The 19,190-nt window shown below is 56.1% G+C and overlaps 8 protein-coding genes across 8 annotated transcripts; 4 read left to right on the top strand and 4 right to left on the bottom strand.

The window, feature by feature from the left end:
- The first annotated feature begins 331 nt into the window (after positions 1-331).
- QBC33DRAFT_547486 (helix-turn-helix-domain-containing protein type protein) lies at positions 332-1,421 on the top strand. Its single transcript, XM_060428743.1, has one exon. It carries the CDS (start codon positions 553-555, stop codon positions 1,063-1,065), a length of 513 nt encoding a protein of 170 aa, XP_060280412.1. The 5' UTR covers positions 332-552; the 3' UTR covers positions 1,066-1,421.
- Positions 1,422-2,173: 752 nt separating this feature from the next.
- QBC33DRAFT_478054 (uncharacterized protein) lies at positions 2,174-3,723 on the top strand. The gene is made up of 5 exons (XM_060425282.1): positions 2,174-2,463; positions 2,534-2,797; positions 2,852-3,024; positions 3,078-3,472; positions 3,531-3,723. The coding sequence occupies exons 1-5, from the start codon at positions 2,326-2,328 to the stop codon at positions 3,581-3,583; spliced, it is 1,023 nt and encodes a 340-aa protein (XP_060280413.1). The 5' UTR covers positions 2,174-2,325; the 3' UTR covers positions 3,584-3,723.
- Positions 3,724-4,615: 892 nt separating this feature from the next.
- On the top strand, positions 4,616-6,515 carry QBC33DRAFT_497744 (major facilitator superfamily domain-containing protein; the record flags this gene model as incomplete). The annotated part of the gene is made up of 4 exons (XM_060425599.1): positions 4,616-5,444; positions 5,512-5,835; positions 5,921-6,104; positions 6,169-6,515. Exons 1-4 carry the CDS (start codon positions 4,782-4,784, stop codon positions 6,513-6,515), a joined length of 1,518 nt encoding a protein of 505 aa, XP_060280414.1. The 5' UTR covers positions 4,616-4,781.
- On the bottom strand, positions 6,506-8,072 carry QBC33DRAFT_547489 (putative malic acid transport protein). Its single transcript, XM_060428744.1, has 2 exons — positions 6,944-8,072; positions 6,506-6,878 (listed from the first exon to the last, which is right to left on the bottom strand). Exons 1-2 carry the CDS (start codon positions 7,916-7,918, stop codon positions 6,633-6,635), a joined length of 1,221 nt encoding a protein of 406 aa, XP_060280415.1. The 5' UTR covers positions 7,919-8,072; the 3' UTR covers positions 6,506-6,632.
- Positions 8,073-8,570: 498 nt separating this feature from the next.
- Positions 8,571-10,254, bottom strand: QBC33DRAFT_201632 (Molybdopterin molybdenumtransferase). Its single transcript, XM_060422589.1, has one exon. The coding sequence runs from the start codon at positions 9,991-9,993 to the stop codon at positions 8,674-8,676; it is 1,320 nt and encodes a 439-aa protein (XP_060280416.1). The 5' UTR covers positions 9,994-10,254; the 3' UTR covers positions 8,571-8,673.
- Positions 10,255-10,499: 245 nt separating this feature from the next.
- On the bottom strand, positions 10,500-13,734 carry QBC33DRAFT_457848 (nitrate reductase; the record flags this gene model as incomplete). Its single annotated transcript, XM_060424871.1, has 5 exons — positions 10,500-11,167; positions 11,244-12,985; positions 13,075-13,308; positions 13,404-13,514; positions 13,577-13,734. The coding sequence occupies 5 exons, from the start codon at positions 13,732-13,734 to the stop codon at positions 10,500-10,502; spliced, it is 2,913 nt and encodes a 970-aa protein (XP_060280417.1).
- Positions 13,735-13,995: 261 nt separating this feature from the next.
- QBC33DRAFT_547497 (uncharacterized protein) lies at positions 13,996-14,982 on the bottom strand. The gene has a single exon (XM_060428745.1). The coding sequence runs from the start codon at positions 14,641-14,643 to the stop codon at positions 14,134-14,136; it is 510 nt and encodes a 169-aa protein (XP_060280418.1). The 5' UTR covers positions 14,644-14,982; the 3' UTR covers positions 13,996-14,133.
- A 2,872-nt stretch (positions 14,983-17,854) lies between these two features.
- On the top strand, positions 17,855-19,049 carry QBC33DRAFT_595411 (uncharacterized protein; the record flags this gene model as incomplete). The annotated part of the gene is made up of 2 exons (XM_060431827.1): positions 17,855-18,355; positions 18,407-19,049. The coding sequence occupies 2 exons, from the start codon at positions 17,855-17,857 to the stop codon at positions 19,022-19,024; spliced, it is 1,119 nt and encodes a 372-aa protein (XP_060280419.1). The 3' UTR covers positions 19,025-19,049.
- Positions 19,050-19,190: the final 141 nt, after the last annotated feature.

The raw sequence follows: 19,190 nt of genomic DNA on the forward strand, positions 1-19,190 counted from the left end.
CGGCCTTTAACAACCGTCCCCCCACAGCTCCGGTAAAACCCCATCTCTTTTTTTTATTCGGCACAAAAAAAATTTGGTAAAAACCCCCACCCCCCCCCCCCCCCCCCCCCCCCCCCCCCCACTGTAAAGTTTGGATGATGCAGCTGGCGGTGAGCAGCTCGACTGAACAACGTGGCAGTTTCGTTGATTTCATGCATTTGTCAGCTCGGCCCAATTGACGCTCAGGGGGTCCGCAGGTGGAGAGCTGGCTAGGGGGACGGGCGCCCAATACAGTCGTGGATTATTAATCCACCCAGCGTCGAATGTGCTAGATGTCCGCCCTGAGTCCAGGCGGTGAGGGGTATTTAGCTCAGGAGCTTCCCCGCATCAATTGGGCTCGACTACAAGTCAGGACATCCAAAGCATTCCCATTCTCATTCCCTACCCAGCTCGCGCTCCTTCATCGACTTTACCAATCTCGTGCCTTCAGTCTCTCTACCTCCGCCAAAAAGCAGCGCCTCGTCTCTTCTACCTCGTCTCTTTTACCCCGTCGCCCCTCCATCAACCATCAATATGGCCGGCCTCAGCGTCTACGACACAAACATCGTCCTGCTCCGGCGTGGCATGACCACCCTGGCCAACATCCTCAAGAAGGCCGCAGAGCACCCCGATGCCGCCTCCTTCCCCGACGCCAAGCTCTGCGAGGACATGCTCCCCCTCACCTTCCAGGTCCAGACAGCCTCCAACACGGCCAAGAAGTCCGTCTGGCGGCTGACGGGCGAAGAGGCCGAGGTCTGGGAGGACAACGAGAAGACACTCGACGAGCTCATCGCCCGGTGTGAGAAGACCGTCGCCCTGCTCAAGGCCGTCGACCCCAAGAAGGTCGAGGGCAAGGAGACCGCCACGGTGGAGCTGAGCCTCGGCCCCGCGGGCACGAAGCATCTCTCCGGCAAGGATTACGTCCTGACCTACGCCGTCCCCAACTTCTTCTTTCATCTCCAGACGGCGTATAGCATCCTGCGCATGAAGGGTGTTCCGCTGGGCAAGGTCGACTACTTGGGGACATTCATGAACCCGGAAGCTTGAGTGGGAGCAAAGGGAGACGCTGGAGTGGGCGCAACGCGTGGATGTATCACTCTAGAAGTAACACTCATGTCTAGAGCGCCAGGAATGAAAAGCAAAGGTGATAATTGTTGATCAACAAATCACGCAATGTGTGCGCAAGAAGCAAGATGTGCAAACCTTTGCCACCAGGAAGCCAGTATATACCCTGCGGTATCCCACTGCGAAATAAACTCAGGCCCTCGAGCGACCAGGCAACGAGTCTTGCTGGTTGGCGAATCCTCGCCGGAGCCTTGAGAAAGTTATAAATAGCTTTCTCTACACACTCCAGCGCCCGTCTATAAATCTATAATGGTTAATCCATCTCTAATTGAACATCAGCTGCTGTCTTTGCTAGTCCTTCTCTTGTCCACAGATGAGGTCATAATTAACTCCCACAATCTTATAATTATGATCTCGAAGGGTCTACAAACCTGAGATATGTGCCTACCGAAGGATATTCTCCAGGTTTTGCTGATTATTGAAGCAAGGACCTGCGTCTTTCGTACGCAGCATCTCCTGTGATGCCCTCCCGTGACATCCATCAGTATCGTAGCCGTCGTTAATCTGGACGACTTACACCAGCCCGGGCTTCTCTCGGCACTTGTCTCCAGACTTGCACCAGCGCTAAATCCCCTTGCACCTCCTGGCCCCCTGAAACACCTGCCAAGCCCGGTTCGCCACGAATGGCTCTAACTCTATTAGGCGGGATAATATAAAATGGACCTCTCATATTTTAGGAATGTCCTTTTGCGAGCTTCTAGGTCGTACAAGGCCCAACATCCCATCTCATCCCATAGTACTGCATGTCAGGGATAAGGCAGAGTGATGTGGGCGGTCCTAACTTTATTAATTGCCAGTGAGTACCTTTTAATTTGGAGGTTGTCTGCAGTTTGATGCGAGATCTTCCGTGCCAACTCTCGTAAGTAAGTATACAAACCACCAAGATTCCCCCCAATAGGGTTGGCTAGTAAATTCTAGGCGGAATCTGGGCTAATTTTTGTAAAGAAATTGCGGGGAAAACATTTGCAGGATTGGACCCTTCACCCACGGATTTACATAGATGACGGATAAATGATATAGTATCAAGTATCCTGGTTAGTTAGCAGACGGCAAGTTTTCACAGCGTGGGAGAATCTTTTTAATCTTGTTCTGGCGGTGGTGAGGAATTCTACATATAGGCTCCCCTGCTTTTGAGCCTTCTCCGATCTCCATCGTCACGTCACTGACTTCCATCCCGCAAAGATGAAGTGGCTTTCTCTCGCTCTTGCGCTCATTGCGCCTTCCGAGGCGGCGCTTCGCTTTGGATGCTCGACTCTGACCATCCAGCGCCTCGATCCCCTCGTCGAGCCTGACAAGATCCCTTCCGCCCATCTCCACCAGGTAATATGGTTCCTTGCAGATTTGTTCCAAGAAGATATTCCATACTGATATTTGCTGCTCAAAAAAAAAGATCGTGGGGGGTAATGCCTTCAATGCGACCATGTCGGGGGACATTGGCGAGCAGGCCACCTGCACAACCTGCACCTTCTCCGAGGACTTCTCTAACTACTGGACCGCCACCTTGTTCTTCAAGCACTCGAACGGCTCGTACAAGCGTGTACCAATGCAGGAGAATGCTGCTTTGCCTAACGGCATCAACGGTGGAATGACTGTCTATTACACGCAGCAGGATTTCAGCTCAAACGGCAATGAGAAGATCACAGCTTTCAAGCCAGTGAGTACAACGGTATTTGGCGTTTATGCGACCATAAGAGACTAACTAGACCAGGGCTTCCGCATGACAGTCGGCTCTGTATCAACTGACAACCTCAACGATGCCAAGGGACATATCGGCCTTCGCTTCGTCTGCCTAGATACCACCGGGACGAGGTTCCCTGAGCTCCCCGACTTCCCCACGAAGCCCTGCAAGGCCGGTATCATGACTGTCCATCACTTCCCCGCGTTAGTTAGCTCCCTTGCTATGGTTGAGTCCCCATTCTCTGACCAGTTTCTAGATGCTGGGACGGCAAGAACCTCGACAGCCCCGACCACCAGTCTCACATGTACAACACGGTGAAGGAGGCATTCCAAGCCTCCGGTCCCTGCCCAGCCTCGCATCCCGTCCGGATGCCGCAGGTGGCATATGAGGCCTTGTGGCGAACGCAGGATTTTGCCGACATGTGGCCTGCGGATGGCTCGAACCCGTTCGTGCTGAGCTTTGGCGACAACAACGGATACGGCACCCACGCCGACTACATCTTTGGCTGGAAGGGCGACACGCTCCAGCAGGCCATGGACTCGTCCTGCATGTTCAACGCCTGTGAAAATGGCCGCCCCCTCAAGTCGCAGACCGCGGCCGAGATGAACAAGTGCTCCGTCAAGAACTTCGTGAACGAGGAGCTCGATGGATGTAAGTTCTCCATGTCCTTCAGATGTAAAGGACCCAGGGCTAATCACGTGTATAATAGGGCTCGATCAACTGCCCGGTAATGGTCAGGAAATGGCCGGCATGTCAATGTAAAGTAGCTGTCTCAGGGGGCCAGCTAAGGGGTCCACGGAGTGGGGCCAGAGGATTGGAGAAAGGAGGGGCAGAAATTCTGTTTGTCACATTACTGTTGCCGCTATTGCTGTTACTGTTGAAATACTGTCATCGTCACCGTCACCGTCTGTTACAATGGCTATCGTGGTTACAGTTCATGTCGCCGTCGCCGTCGCCCTTTCACCACGAAATGGTGCAGTCCGTGCCCACTGGTCACGTGTACCCGGCATCGTCATCACCCTCGGCACCATCTAGTCGATAGCCTAGCACCACACGCCTTTTGTTTTGCTGGCTGATAAGCTGTACTCGACTGTCGGTTGGATTTTACTACTTTCCCTGCTGTTGTTGTTTTGCCTCACTGTGTTAAATCCAGGACTTTGGCCCGTTTTATTGTCAAGTAGGTGTTGGATTTTCATTTTACCCCTGAGCGAGGAGGCGTTCTCCTGAAGAAATGGCAAGAGGTGGCTCAATTCGGCATCTCCTCGGCGCTGGTAAAACTTTTGACCCAAACCCTAGTCTCCCCGCCTCTCAGCTGGGACCATCCCCCCCGGAGGGAGGGACCAGTCTCCCCAGCGGGCAAAGTTGCGTTCTTAACATCGGATTCGGTGGCCGAGCTACGCCTTCCGTACGACAGCGACGCCGAGGCAGTTGCCGCCGTAGTCGTCGTTGCTTAGCGTCACGGCAGTTCCCGTCGCCCGCCGCGGTCGTTTTCCACTGTCGCAGTCGCATTTCTTATTGCCCGCGCGCCAAGACATTCTCACCCCAAGAATTTATCTACGCTAAGGTGTCTTTGTGCAACGTACAAGATTGACATTCCTGCGACAGCCCAGTCCTGCCAATACCCATGTCATTCTAGACCTCGGCCTTCGGTGCATTGTGGGCCAGATATCTCTCGGAAGACGTCGGTTTAACTGCCGTTGCATGACCCGGCGTGTCGTTGTTTCCTTGGCTTTTGTCTTGGTGCGCCGATCACTAACGTCTCGGGAACACCGATCGCAGATCTGTTGCGCGGGGGAGGAGATGTGGGGAAGCCTCTAATGTGGAGCAATTCTGCGGGGGAAGCAGCTGGAGGGGGATGGACAGATATAAGGTTCAAAAGAGCCGCCGGATTTGTTCAGGTCAGGTGCCGTAATAGCGCTACGGACACTGCTCTCTACAAACGCGAGATATCAGGAGAAAGATGGACGATAAGCCGGTGAGTGTCGAGCTCGAAGAGAAGAAGGACGCAGGAGTCCAGGACACACACGATGCGGCTAGAGCCTTTACAGAGCACTTCGAAGGCCGGGACGAAGCATGGCGCCGGCAGACAGAAAAGAAGCTCGTCCGAAAAGTCGACATGCACCTCATCCCCTTCCTCATTGTCATGTACCTCCTCAACTTCCTCGACCGGTCCAACCTCGCCCAGGCCCGCCAGGGAACCCTCGAGGCAGACCTCGGCATGAGCGGCACTGATTTCAACCTGGCGACGTCCATCTTCTTCGTCGGCTACCTGCTCATGCAGCTGCCGTCCAACATGCTCATCACCCGGGTGCGGCCGTCGCTATACCTCGCCAGCGCCACGGCGCTGTGGGGAGCCGTCTCGACCTGCAACGCCGCCGTGCACAGCTTCCCGGGCCTCGTGGCCGTGCGCTTCTTCCTCGGCTTCGTCGAGGCCCCCTTCTTTCCGGGCGCCATCTTCCTCATGAGCTCGTGGTACACGCGCGCCGAGCTGACGCGGCGCGTCGCGTGGTTCTACTCAGGGAACGCGCTGGCGAATATGTTTGGCGGCTTGCTTGGGGCGGGTATTTTGGGAAACCTTAGTGGTGCGCAGGGGCTCGCGGGCTGGAGGTGGTTGTTCATCATTGTGAGTGGAGGGGGGGAGATGGCAAGGTGAGACGTGTGTGCTGGCCAGAGACTGACAAGATACACAGGAAGGCACAATCACCATATTCTTTGCCATCATCTCGGCATTTGTGCTGCCGGACTATCCGCACACGACGCGCTGGTTGAGTGAGGAAGAAAGGGCATTCGCTGCCTGGCGCTTGATTGCCGATATCAAGGAGGAAGACATCCGGCACGCAAAATCCACCTGGGCGGGCATCAAGCTTGCAGTGAAGGACTATAGACTGTATCTGTTCGTCTTGCTGCAACACGTTAGCTTGCTCAGCCAAACGTTCCAGTACTTCTTCCCCAGTATTGTGGGAACGCTGGGCTATGGCCCCATCACCACACTGTGGTTGACAGCACCAGTCTGGGTAATTATGCTGTCCAATACATCCCCCCCCCCCCCCCCCCCTCCTCTTACTCAAGGATGTTATACTAATGCCCGAGATCTCACAGTTCGCAACCTTCCTCATCTCGGTCTGCGTAACCTGGACGTCGGCCAAGACAAAGGACCGCTCCCTCCACATCATCGGCCTGATGCTTGTGGCAGTAATCGGAAACGCCATCGCAACAGCGACAACTGCAGTCGGACCTAGATTCTTCGCCATGTTTCTAATGCCGATGGGGGCAGTTTCGGCTTGTAAGTCCAACCAACCCATCAAAATGTCTCCTGCATCATCCGGACCCTGACATTTGATTCACAGACCAAATCATCGTCTCGTGGGTCGCCAACTCCTTCCCACGCCCACTGGTTAAGCGCTCCGCGTGCATTGCCATCGCCAACATGATCGGCAACACGGCCAGCATATACGGGTCATACATGTACCCATCTTCAGCGGCGCCACAGTACGTTCCGGGTGGGAGTGCCAATACCGTCATCTGTTTGCTTGTTGCTTTGTTGGCGCTCTTGTTGCGCTTCGTTCACATCCGCGAGAACAAGAATCTCGAGGCTGCGGAGACAGAGCTCGCGCAGGGGACACTCGGAGCTGGTGTAGATGTTGACGCCGAACAGGCCGGGAGGCGGGAAGTCGGATTTAGATACTTGTGTTAAGCGGCTGCAGTCTATTGGTCTTGGGAACTATGGCGTCCCCGATATTGAGGGATATATCAAGAGAGTGCTATGTCAAAATTACTCTCCCAACGAGCCTTTGAGCTTTCCCTACTTGCACTATGGCTTGACCTTCCCGTTGCTCATGCCAGCCCGCCCCTGTTCTTCATCTGGTTTCTCGCAGACCTTGACCTTCCATCCCTTATCCATGCCAAGCAAGGAACCGGAAATAACGCCCTTGATCGTCATAAACATGTTCATGAGCCATATGATGACCAGCATAATGGCCAATGCTGTCGACCATACCTTGAACGCCGCCGAATCAAGTAGCTTCCCAAGCTGCACTGCCGCATTCGTGTACACTCCCTAAGCAAACATGATTTGTCAGCGGCGGTGGGGACAAGTTGAAGACCGGCTAGTTCATGGCTCACCCAAGGGAAGACGACAGACCATGTCGCAAGGCTAAACGGTATTCCTCTCCATCGCCAGTGATTAATGGCAGCAAACAGGATGTTAAGTATCGCGAAGATCCACCAAAACGTGCCCATACCCCATGCCAAGACCCCCAGAAATATGCTCGCGAAGCCCACCGGCTCGGCCGCTTTTGCCGTGAGAAAGGTGCCGCTGGCGTAGGCGGCAAAGCTGCCCTGCATGACCGCCCCGCCCAAACCCTGCAACGCGAAGCTCCCCTGGCCCCAGGGCCCGCAGAGGATCATCTCCTGGAACACGTGTTGCCTGTCGAGGCGCTTGACGAGCCGGGCCCAGACAAGGACGTCCAGGCCGAAGGCGAGAGGAAGGGCCATGCCGACGAGCAGGTACGACACCACGATGACGGGGATCTGGAGCTGGCTGCTGATCTCGGCGTACTGGCAGATGGTCCCGCCGCCGGCCGCGGCGGTCAGGGCCGAGATGAGCGGCAGCCGAGTGGTCGGAGACAGATACGGTACTCCCTTGGCGTAGAGGCTGATGAAGACGAAGGGGACGATGACGGTCCCCAGAATCGCCATGGCGGTGTTGATCCACCAGAGGACGTAGGCGGCGATGCCCCAACCCTTGCCCCAACCCTGCACCAGCGTGAGAGCCATCATTTGGATAATGGAGGTGAAGGAGATGGTGATGCTGTTAAGACAGGCTAGCTCGTCCATCTCCCGGCTGAGCGCGGTGAGGACCTTCCGGGGGAAGCATATGCAGCGGATGGTGTAGACGAGGACCATGGTGAGGAGGAGGGTTATCGTCATGACCCAGAAGATGTAGGAGATGATCTGGAGGCCGTGGAACTGGTAGTCCAGCTGGTGCAGGATCACGGCGGTGATGCCGGTCCCCTGAGGGACGAGGAACCATCGTGAAGTGAAGTTGTAGAGGGCCAGCCGGGCGGGAGAGGTTGGTGACTCGTTTGGCGGCTGCATATCGAGAAACACGTGGCAGCCAGTTGTCACCTTGACAGTCTACTGCTAGCTGCCAAGGAGAAAGATTAAAAGAAGTTGATACATGATTATTGTGGTCCAAGGACGGCCAGGAAAAGGCGTGGAGAAATGCACTAACATGGTATTAATTACGTCGGGATGGCGCGGAAATACCGGAGATCCTGTCGTAACCACTGCGAAAGGTCCCTGTCGGAAGCCCCACAGCCACGCCATGAATAAAGTCCGTGTTTCCTGGAATGACGTGATTGGAAGGGATCAATGACCATGGAGGTACCAAACACGTAATAGAATGCTAACATTGGTCAAGAGACGCTATTATTGTTTCTACCATAATTACACCATCTTCGTCATCCCGTATGTCCGGCAGACTAGAGCCAGAGCGAACAAGTCCTGTAAAGTCTGTTGTCTTTTCGGGGGGGAAAATGGGACCATGGTAAATCCCTTCTTCAGATATGAGACTACTGCAGGCGTCTCTACCAAAGATCTGCTTTGTCGAATTTCGACCATGTGCGATGCAAAATGCGGCTGCTAATATCTAGAACTATTGTGAAGAACTCCGTGCTTGACCGCCCTGAAGAAGCGCCACAGATCCAACATACCTAGACACCCCAGGGTCCCCGTGGTACGATATTATTACCATCCATGATATTGATCTTGATGAACCCGCAGCAGGCTTGTTGCATTTCCTCGACTACCCACCGGGGGCAGTCAAGCCGCCGCGACTGCTGCACCGATAATTACGAGGCCGCGGCTACATTCCCTGGCGAGATTGGATAGCACTTCACGAGGCCTGCTTCCTCCAGTTCACGGTCTCTCTCGACGTGTATCCAACAGTTGGCCCTGATGAATGGCCACAACTTTGCCGGGCTCTGCTGCTCGGTGGCCTCGACTACCAACCCCCCGTTAATGGCCTCCAGGACCCCGTGACGGAAAGAGTCTAGTTCCCGGCCCGGTCCCGTATTTTTATGTCGGTTGTGATCCGGGGAATGTCTTAGACTCGCCATCTCGGCCTGTTCCAGCCCCTGCCCCTGGACCGAGCGTAGATACGGGACGACGAGGAACCGGAAGCAAGCAGCCGCAGCCCCTGGGTTTCCGGGAAGACCAAAGAACGCCGTCTTCCTATCCGCGGAAGGAACGAGGGCAAAGAGCACAGGATGTCCCGGCCGTATTGCCAGACCATGGAACACGATCTCGGCGCTCATGCGATCCAAGACCTGGCGAACAAAGTCAAACTTCCCGACTGATACCGCCCCGCTGGTCAGTATGACATCGTAGAGAGCCGAGTCTGCCTCTCTCTGTAGGTGATATTGGAGCGTGGCGGGGTCGTCATCAAGCGTCCCCAGGAAGTCTGCATCAACGGCCATGTCCCTCAGCGCCGCGGTTAGGTACGGCCCGTTCACGTCCGCTGCGCCGCCCTTGCCTCTCACGAGCTCCTTGCCGGTCGAGAAGACGCCGACGCGCAGTTTCCGAAGAACGGGGGCCGACTCGAAGCCGACGGAGGCGAGAGGCATGAGGTGGGATAATCGGATGGTCTCGCCTCTTTTCACTATCACGTCCCCCTTTCCAATGTCGTTGCCGGCAAATCTCCGATTCGCATTCGGGTTCACCGGCTTCGTGACGAGGACGTACCTCTCGCAGCCCCGCCCCCGAGCCGTCGCGAGGAGGGTATCCTCGACCTTGACGCACGCATCGAACTCCGGCGCGCCGTCCGGGAAGATCCCGCCCGTCATGATCTCGACGCACGGCTCGACCCCGTCTCCGTCCGGTACCGCGACGAGGTGCCGTGGGTCGTCTCCGGCCGCGACGGTGCCGTGAATCCTGAACACGGCTGGGTTCTCGAGTGACGCCGCGGTTGTCGCCTGCGAGCGGATCGCGTACCCGTCCATCGCCGAGGTGTCGTGCTCGGGCGTGGACTTGGGGCTGGCGAGGTCGCATGAGGCGATTCGGCCTACTGCATCTTCTAGGGGGACGCTTTCTTGCTGCCGTGTGCGGCAGGCTCGGAGGGATTGGGCTACTTCCTGCAGCCTCTCGAGCGCGGCCGAGTAGGATAGTGCCATGTCGGGGAGTGAGCTTGGATACGAGGGATTACGACTGGCTCAAACGAGCGGCATTCCACCTTGCATTTGTGTGGAGGAATGGTACTCTTGGTGCTAGCCATCCCGATCTCTCTCAACTGAGAGCGATTGATACAATCAATTCCACACGGGCCGTCCACAATGAGGTCTGGTGGAAGGCATGACGTCAAGAGTATGAGTGTCTGGGCTAAACATGCTCTACGCGCATATTGATAAGTGCATTTTAGGCGATTGGATGCCAGGATGACTGGATCCAAGCCGACGGTACTGGTGACGTTATGCCGCCCCGCCGATCATTTCTGCGAGTCTACGCATCATACCCATTAATTAACACCGGTTCGCCCCCGTTAGGAGCCGCGACTTCCCAGTTCCGCACGCGATCAGGGTTCCTCTCACGTTGTTTCATCGGATAACTGGTTGCCAATCAAGCCAATTACTAGTTTTTATACCTATTGTTCGGACCCCGAGAAGGAGGAAGAGATCCACGATCACCCCCCAGCGGTCCGAATCGGGACAAGCAGCGTCTGCGGACTCCGCACCTTGATCTGCTGCGTGACCCACGCCTGCATCCGATGGAGGCACCGTTGCGCAAACATGACGGCGTCGAAGAACTCCCCGTCCCACATGGCCTGCGCCGTCGGCTGCAGGGCCGTCAGCGACGACTGGATGTGCGCGAGATACACGGCGAGCCCCTGCAGCGTCTCGAGCACCTCGTACGGGCTCCGGCGCGCGTCCTCGGGCGGGAACAGCGCCTCCCGGAGGATGTGCGCGCGGTGCCTGCCGCGCTGCCGGTTCTCCCCCAGCTTGGCCACCTGCGGCTCCAGCCTCGCGCGCATCTCCTCCGCGATGCGGTGCGCCACCCGTAGGCCGCCCTCCACCTCGAGGTCATGGATTAGGCGGGGCATCAGGTGCTCGTAGATGTCGAGGAGCTGCACTGTCGTCTCGTATGTCTCGCCTAGCCATTGTTCGAGCTGCCGCTCGCGGTTGGTGAGGTCGTCGGTTGAAGTCGTGCCGACTGCGTCTTTGAGGGCCGCCTTCTCGGTCGCGGCTGTTTGCTGTTCTCGGATGCGTACTTTGTCCTTGTCCACTAGTATCTTCTCAATCTTGACCGCTCCAGCTTTGAAAGTCGGTTGCTTCGAGATTGGATCCCACCGTTCTAGCACCATAGGCAATCAGTCTCAATAGGGCACTGCCACGCCCACCCGGGCCATTGGGGGAGTGGCCTCTCTTACCGGTTGTCAGCTCGTTGGCTGCCCTGGCCCTCCCATCGGTAGAATCCCAATAGCCAAAGTGAAACGGCATGAACGCCTGCCCCTCCTTGATACGTCCAACCCGGAGTATCATCTCCACGGCGCCTCGTCTCGACCGTACAATAACCATCTCGCCATCCTTGACGCCAAACCTCTCGGCATCCTTCTCGGAGATCCTGACCTCCGGCTCCGGACAAGCCTTCTGCAGCACCGTCCTCCCCGTCTTGGTTCGGGTGTGAAAATGGTGTACGTTCCGGCCGGTGGACAGCCTAAGTGGGAATTCTTCGTCTGGCCCCTCCATTGGCGCCGTGTAGTGGCACGCCTTGAGGATGGCCCTCCCGGCCGGGTTCAGGGCCTTGTACTCCTCCTCCGTGTACGGCGCCCCCGTCTCTAGGTCGTGGCCGAAGCTCTCGCAGTAGTCCGTGTCGGTGTAGAAGACACCATTAGAGAACAGCCTCTCGGTGCCGTTTGGGTTCTCCTCGTTACACGGCCACTGGACCCCCGACCCGCCCGTCAGCCGCTCGTAGCTCAGGCCGCTATAGTCACACGGCCGCCCGCGGGACACCTTCTTCCAAGCCTCGAAGACTTCCTCCGGAGACTTCCAGGGAAGAAGGTCGTCGCCGTCCTTGTCCTTGAACCCCATCCTCCTGCCGTAGTCTAAGAAGATATCGAGGTCGGACTTGCACTCGCCCGGGGGGTCGACTGCCTTGTGGGAGATGTGGACGGTGCGGTCGACGTTGGTGAAACACCCCGTCTTCTCCCCCCACTGGGCAGCGGGGAGCACGACGTCGGCGACGGCCGCGGTTTCGGTGAGATAGATGTCCTGGCACACCACGAAGAGCTCGGGTTGTGTCAGGAGACCCCGCACGCGCGGCAGGTTGGGCAGGCTAACCAGGGGATTCGTGCCCGATATCCAGATCATGCGGACGGAGCCGTTCTCGATGAAGTTGAACAGGTTCTGTACGTGGGTCGGCTCGTTCCAGTGCGGCACCCGGATCGGGTCGATGTTCCACAGGCGCGCCAGGTCGGCCATGTGGCGCGGGTTCTGGTGGTTGCGGAAGCCCGGGAACTCGCCGTCGCAGCCGGCCTCTCGGTTGTTCTGCGCGGTCGGCTGGCCGTTCATCTGGAGGACGCCGCTGCCGGCCTTGCCGATCAGGCCCCGGAGCAGGTTGATGTTGTTGATCTGGCATGCGCTGGCCGTGGCCTGGTTGGACTGGTACACGCCCTGCAGGGCGGTGGAGAGGAGGCTCTTTGTCGTCCCGAGAATCCTGGCGGCCTCTTCGAGCTGCGCAATGGGGACTCCTGTCAGCTCTTGGACGGTCGCGGGGTCGTAGTTCTCGACCGTCGCTCTCAGGTCGCTCAGGCCGACAGTATGCTTCGAGATGAAGTCTTCGTCTATCCAGCCATTCTGCAGCATCAGATGCTGGATGCCGTTCAGCAATGCCAGGTTGGTGCCTATGCGAGGGGCGAGATGGACGGTGGCCCTGCGCGCAGTCTCGGACAGGCGCGGGTCAACGACGATGAGCCGCGGGGGTTGGGGTCCTTCTAGACGGTCCAATACTCTCGACCAAAGGACGGTTTGGGTTGCTGCCATGTTGTGCCCCACCATGAAGAGGCAGTCTGTGTGGTCTATGTCCGTGTATGAACTGGGTTGACCATCAGAGCCGAAGGATTCTCGCATCGATGCCGCTGCAGTGGCGGTGCAAAGCCGTGTGTTTCCATCCCTGAAACGGCCAGTTAGTTAGATGAACATATTATATATATGTGTCTTCCAAGATGTGCTCCGGGTTTGATTCAAGCAGGGGCATCTCACATATGGAGCGTGTGCAGACCGGCCTTGCCGACGAGCGCCAGGGCATAGTACTCCTCCAAGAAGAGCTGGCCAGTCGTATAGAATGCGATGCTGTGGTTGGTCAAGTGCTCCTGAAGTTCTTTGGACTTGGCGACGATGAGGTCCATAGCTTCGTCCCACGACGCCGGCTCGAGCTGCCCATTCTTCCGGATCATGGGATGAGTGAGCCTGTCCTTGTGATTGATGGCTTTCCACCTGCCGACGCGAGAACAATGAGCGATCTTTTAACCGAAGCTGGGGAGTTCTGTCCTGCCTATGCCTAGAGCCCGGGGCTTCGAATGCTTGCTTACCCGTGCAGGCCCTTTGGCCCCAGTCGCCCCTTATTCACTCGGTCAGTCGCGCGTCCGCGCACGCCGACGACCTTTCCGTTTTTGACGCCAATGTCCAGCCCGCAGCCATTGCTTCCATGGGGTAAGTAAGTACCTAAGCCTGGGTCCGAATATTTAGAAGCGGGGTGGTTCACCTGCAAAGAACACATGCACTCTGGACCCATTTTTCGGGCTCTTCGTCGCATGTCTGGTCCACTCGGGTTGGCCATTCATCTTTATAAGGAGTGCGTGGTCCCCAAACATCCTCAATGGAGTTGCGACTCTGGATTACTGGCTCGGCACAGAGCTCCATGCTTTGCGATCCCTGCAAAATACTAATTGAACAAGGTGCAGGCGTTATGGGGGCGCCACGGTAGAGTAGTTAAGAGAGTTTTGCATCGTGGCCTACGATGCAGAACATCCGAAAGGAGAGGTTAAAAGAGACAGACCTGGAGAGTTGTTGACACTTGACAGGGATGCAACGTCATGCCGGCTTGGCATTCCGGGGATGACGCACCGTTGACGTTGGTATTTTCAGTGGGGCCGCGGGGCACAAGGCTAGGGTTCTTCAACGGAGATACGTAAGAACTTGTATTTGTTAAGTAAAAGGGTTCTTGAACACTCATATACATAGCAGCAGTTTTCTTTTTTTAGCCACTCTGTCGAACTCAGATTGCCAGCAGAAGGGTCCTCGGTGGTGCCAGGGCTTCAATCAACATGGCATCGTGGGTCCGGAATGGCTGACAGCTGGCGGGCTAGTATAATGTGTCTGAACGAGGGGTCCAACCTCACCCTGACTCTTCTCCTTCCAAGCCTTCAAGCAGCCGGCACCATCGTAGTCGTCGAGAGTTGCGAAAAACTTTGCTCCCATATTCTTCAGAATCTCGCACCTCTGCTCCATTGTCATCGCCAGTGTCACTTTTGACGCCCAGGTTGGAACAAAGTTGCGCTTCTCCCGGAAGCCGTACATGGTAGTTTCATACTCGGCAACCCACAGTCCTGGGTTCGGCCCACTCTGTATGCCGACCTTGACCAATCGCCGTTCCATTCTCGTCGGCAATGGCGTGTCGCCCTCTTCGAGTTCAATGATAGCAGGTTTCTCGTCATCCTCGACTTCTAAAATGAAATAGTATCGTTTGCGGCTGTCGAACCACTTGGCGCCTAGCAGGAGCAGCTGTTGGCAGAACCTGTCCTCGGCGTCCTGGTCGGGGTCGCGGCGCATTGGCGGGTGGACGGGGTCCAGGCCCAGGAAGTCGAAATCTACCGGCGACACAAGCTCGAGAACAATGAATCCGCCTCGGGACGGCCATCCCCAAAGCGAAACAGAGGTTGTGCCAAAGACAGTGCGCTCTGTCGAAGGGCGTGGGGGGTGTGGCTTGCTCGTACAGACACAGGGGGGGCCTCGGCGTACAGGGCTTGGCGTACAGGGCTTGCCTCGTAGGGACGCCTTGGATTGACAAGATCGCGGATATAGTCAACGACCCACATTCTTCAAGTGGGCAAGATGGTAAGCAGCGCTGTGCTCAAGTCGATGCGGATAGTAGTTGGGGAGATTTGAAAGGAGGAAAGTGAGTGAAATCGGGAAAAGGTGCCTGCCTGTTGAGAAAGGAAATGCGTAATCATCTTGGGCCGTCGCCGATTGGTCAGCCCCCAAAACTTATTTTGCACGATGTCACCAACAGCCACTCTTGCACAAAAAATGGGACATCCCTGGACCCTACAGTACCCTCGAAGATCAACCGCATCTCGCCGAGGTTGTGGCCATCAAGTCTTGATCGATATCATACTACGGATCCAGTGACAGACCAATCAATGCCAGGTTTTAAGCGAGTGGGTGTCACTCAACGTTTAGACTGAGGTTCCACGAACGAAACAGGTGGAACGGCAACCGTTGGAATTCAATCGACCATCTCGATCTAAAGGCCCCATGATGCGGTCAGCACCGCAATCCATTCCTCCCTCAACGGATCAGCAGATCCCTCGGGCCTATGTCTGGGCTCGGTAGCCAGGCCGGCACCATTCTACTCCCGAGGCGAGTTGGTTTCACCTATTTGACCCTATACCTGAAGGACGGTGAGAACCGCCCCGACAAAGCTGGGCCCCGGGAGGAAAGGGGGCGGGGGCGCCGGGACGGGGAGTTGGAATCAAGGAAACAGGTAATAGCTCGTACCACCTAGCAAACACAACACTTCCTAGTCGCAGATACCACAGAGCAATTCTCCCACTTGGGCGCGCTGCTAAGAGGCAGCCTGACCAGCGACTGCCTTTGGGCCAACTTTGTCACTACAACCCGGAAACACCGTGTCATCCACAACTTCCTCCCCTGGAACAAGTCCGCATCTTGGCCCTGCGGAATTCTGCCTTGACGTAGCGTGGGGTCCTGATGTGTTTGTGCGTCCCGCGGGCTCTCCCGTGGCTTCCTTCTCCCAGGACCCTGGGACTGCTTGGGTACCGGCCGGTCAGCTTCTCCACATATTTCGCAAGAGCAAAGTACGCATAGCTGTCCGCGTTTCGCTGGGTAAAGTAACCCGAGTATTGGGGATCGTCGTCAACCCATTTTCCTGAGCATTTTGGCATGGTAGAACCCGTAGCAGATGTGCCACTCAAGGCGGGTCTTACGAGGAGGGATATAGGCGATCTCCAAATCCGAGACGTATGAGCTCTTGGCGTTGCCGTCAGACCCTGCGTTCATGAAGTAGTCAAGATGGACGATTTCGTGGAAGAAGCAACGAGCCCTGTTGTTCCACAACTCCAAATCATTCCTGGACTTGACAGGTAGCTTTTTGCCGGAATCCATGGCTTCCTTGAAGGTCGGTAATGAGAAGAAGGCGTTACAAAAGGTATTCGACTGTATCTCGAGTCACTTGGTGCTGGATCACTGAATGCTTGGGCAACATTCGGACCTCTAGTGCCTGGAGACCGTCCATCGGGACATTTTCCATCGTTAGGTTTGGCATCGCCGCACACGTTGTCTGGATCGGTACTGGATGGTCCATGCTTGCTGTCGCTGCAGCGAATCTGTAATGCTTGTCAGAATGATGGTGGGAAGGTAGAGACTCAAGGACATACCTCGATCCATAGATATCGCCACGAGAGCCATGGCGGCTGCCAAGCCCAAGGGAACGAGTATACCTGTTGGGCTGCAGAAAAAAATCTCTAGGGGTGACGTTAGCCGGCACACAGGCAATCTCGCTGATGCAATCTCGCTGATAAGTCTGGAAAGGCCCCTTACTTACGCTGAATTTCCGCGCGAGTGTTGGCTGGGACCACGTTTCTCCCAGAGCCCGGACACCAGAAGTCGGTTGCTGCCCTGGTTCTCCAGCCTATGTTATTATACACCGCTGGCTGATCAGCCAAGACATGGAAGTCGTCATATGCTTGTGTGATCTCATTCGCCTCCTCATGTGAGCAGCCCTTGAATCCATACAGGCGGGCACCCCTCAGGTTCTTCACGGAGATATTGGTACCATCGGGATTAGTCAGAGGAGGGAATGGAGGGATAATATCTTTGGCAAAGTCGGGGGCAAAATCCCAAACTCTCTCGTCAACAGCAACGGAACACGAAAACAATAACAGAAAGGAAATTCGCAAGGTAAAGCCCTACCATGAACCTGGCGGACAAGTCTAAGAGAAGTGGTGTGAGAGTGGCCGCGGTATGAGTCGTCTGAGGGGATTTGGGAAAATGGGAGTCTTGGATATCTGGGAATGGACGAGGTTGGCAAGAAGCAGAGAAATAGAGACTGTCTCAGGACGTACTTATGCATTCGTCTTATTATCTGATCCCATCTTGTTGGTATCATGGTGCTGTAGGAGTAGACTGTGACCTTAGATCAACGCAAACACTTCCTATGGCAGGTCGAAAAGCCTAGAGCAATGATGATCCTCTGGGATGTCGCTAGACCGGCTAATCGACTGGCTGAATGACATTGTGCAAGCTATTTCTCATCCCGCCCTGTGATAGGTGCTGTGGCTGTGTATCTGTGATAGGTTCTGCGGCCATGTGTCTGTGTTCTGGTCTGTTCTCTCTCCATGTTCCCTCTGTGTTCCGCGTTCCAGTCCGTATTCGATCTCCGCTTGACTCGCTGCCTAGCTTAGAGGCCCACTTGTTCTCCGTTCCCTGAGAGAACCTCGAAGAGCGTTATCCCACTCTCCTGCCATTTACCCCATCAATCCCCTGCTGCCGGCATCACAACCTTGTAAGGATATCTTTATCACCATCACAATCATCATGTCGAGGCCCCATCGATTTGACCAAAGCTCAGAGAACATTGCTAAATGCCGACCCTACTCTCAGCTTTCCAGTTATCAAGCCCGCCAATGCGTCGTCTATGTGATAAGGCATCACGAAGCCTTTGTTAACTCTGCCGAGGTGGTGAAGCCATGTGCCGCGGAGGATGACTCGGACTTTGCCCGCCTGTCACGCTCGCCTAATCATGAGCAACATTGTTCCCGACATGGCCGATCCCGAAGTATTTCCCTACTGTATTTGGCACCCGGACAAGGCAACAGAGGAAACGTACCGCGAGTTGGCTCGCGGGTACCCGGCCATGCGCTATCACTTCGGGTGGGCATGCGCAGTGGCAGGTTATACAGACTTGTATCGCCAGCTGGACTTCCTACCATATGTCTCTCTAGCCGAGGAGGCGAGAGACAACTTCAAGACTAGCGGTGCTATCTTCAACTATATTGTCACGCGTCCCGTCAGGTACGCCGTCATGGATGATTGCACAGGGACGGTGAACTTGGAACATCCATGGGCTGGTGTCTCCCTTAACGGAGATAGCCAGCTACGTTCTGTGCTTGTCCTTCGACAAGCACTTGCTGATGTCGTCACGGGTTACCTGCGGATAGACTGCAGCTTTGACATCATGGAGGACGGCTTTCTCGGCGAGGAAGACGTCGGCAGGCTGCCTCAGCCCCTGGCCTCGGTCGAGGTGCAGTGACTCTACTCGCCGCTCTCGGCGGACCTGCCCACAACCAACAAGGATCTTCTCATCTTCATGGCAGCCTACGAAGGCAATGTGGATCGCGACGCCCGGCTCCGGCGGCCGCCCTTGATGCATATAGAGTACTTCTGCATCATCCGCGGCATTTGCCACAACACCATGTTCGCTAAGTGGTGGTTAGACGAGCTGGAGAGCAGGCAGGCAGCTTTGAGCCCCGGTTCCGACTGTTTGGGAATCAAGATTGCCATCGTTGCACGCCTTATCATGTGCAACGACTTGTCCCTGGCCACAACGGCCGAGGAGAGTGACCTGTCATACATTATCTGGTATCCCCTGCGGCCGCGCGCGACCACGCTTGCCGAGCTCGCCCGCCGCAGACCCTGCGCGCTGAGGGCGGTGGCCCATATCTGCGTCGCCGCCGACTGCCAGGAGCTGTATAACCGTCTCCAGGTCACGCCGCATCCGGTTCTGTACAAGGAGGCCAAGCATCGCGAACGAATACTATCGCACGGATCTCGAGCAACGTGCCGGGACGAAATTGACCTAAAACGACGGATCGAAGGTGGCCTGGAGCTTAAACAGCAACACACGCTGCAGTGGGACAAGGGGCCGACTAGCACGCGGTTCGGGACATTGTGGACTTCTTTCCACCCGTAAACTCGGAGGCGTTTACGATGGGTTCCAGGAGAACTCGGACTTCATCGATCTTTATGGGTGGGCAGAGTATCCGTGGATACCCGAGTGATAACCCGCCCCAGGACCAATGTAGCTAAGCCTACTTTTGGCAGTAAAATGGGCTCTTCCTGCATAACCGAGGAAGAGC

The sequence above is a fragment of the Phialemonium atrogriseum genome (genome assembly GCF_030411735.1).
Source record: "Phialemonium atrogriseum strain 8032-3 unplaced genomic scaffold QBC33scaffold_25, whole genome shotgun sequence".
NCBI lineage: Eukaryota > Fungi > Ascomycota > Sordariomycetes > Cephalothecales > Cephalothecaceae > Phialemonium > Phialemonium atrogriseum.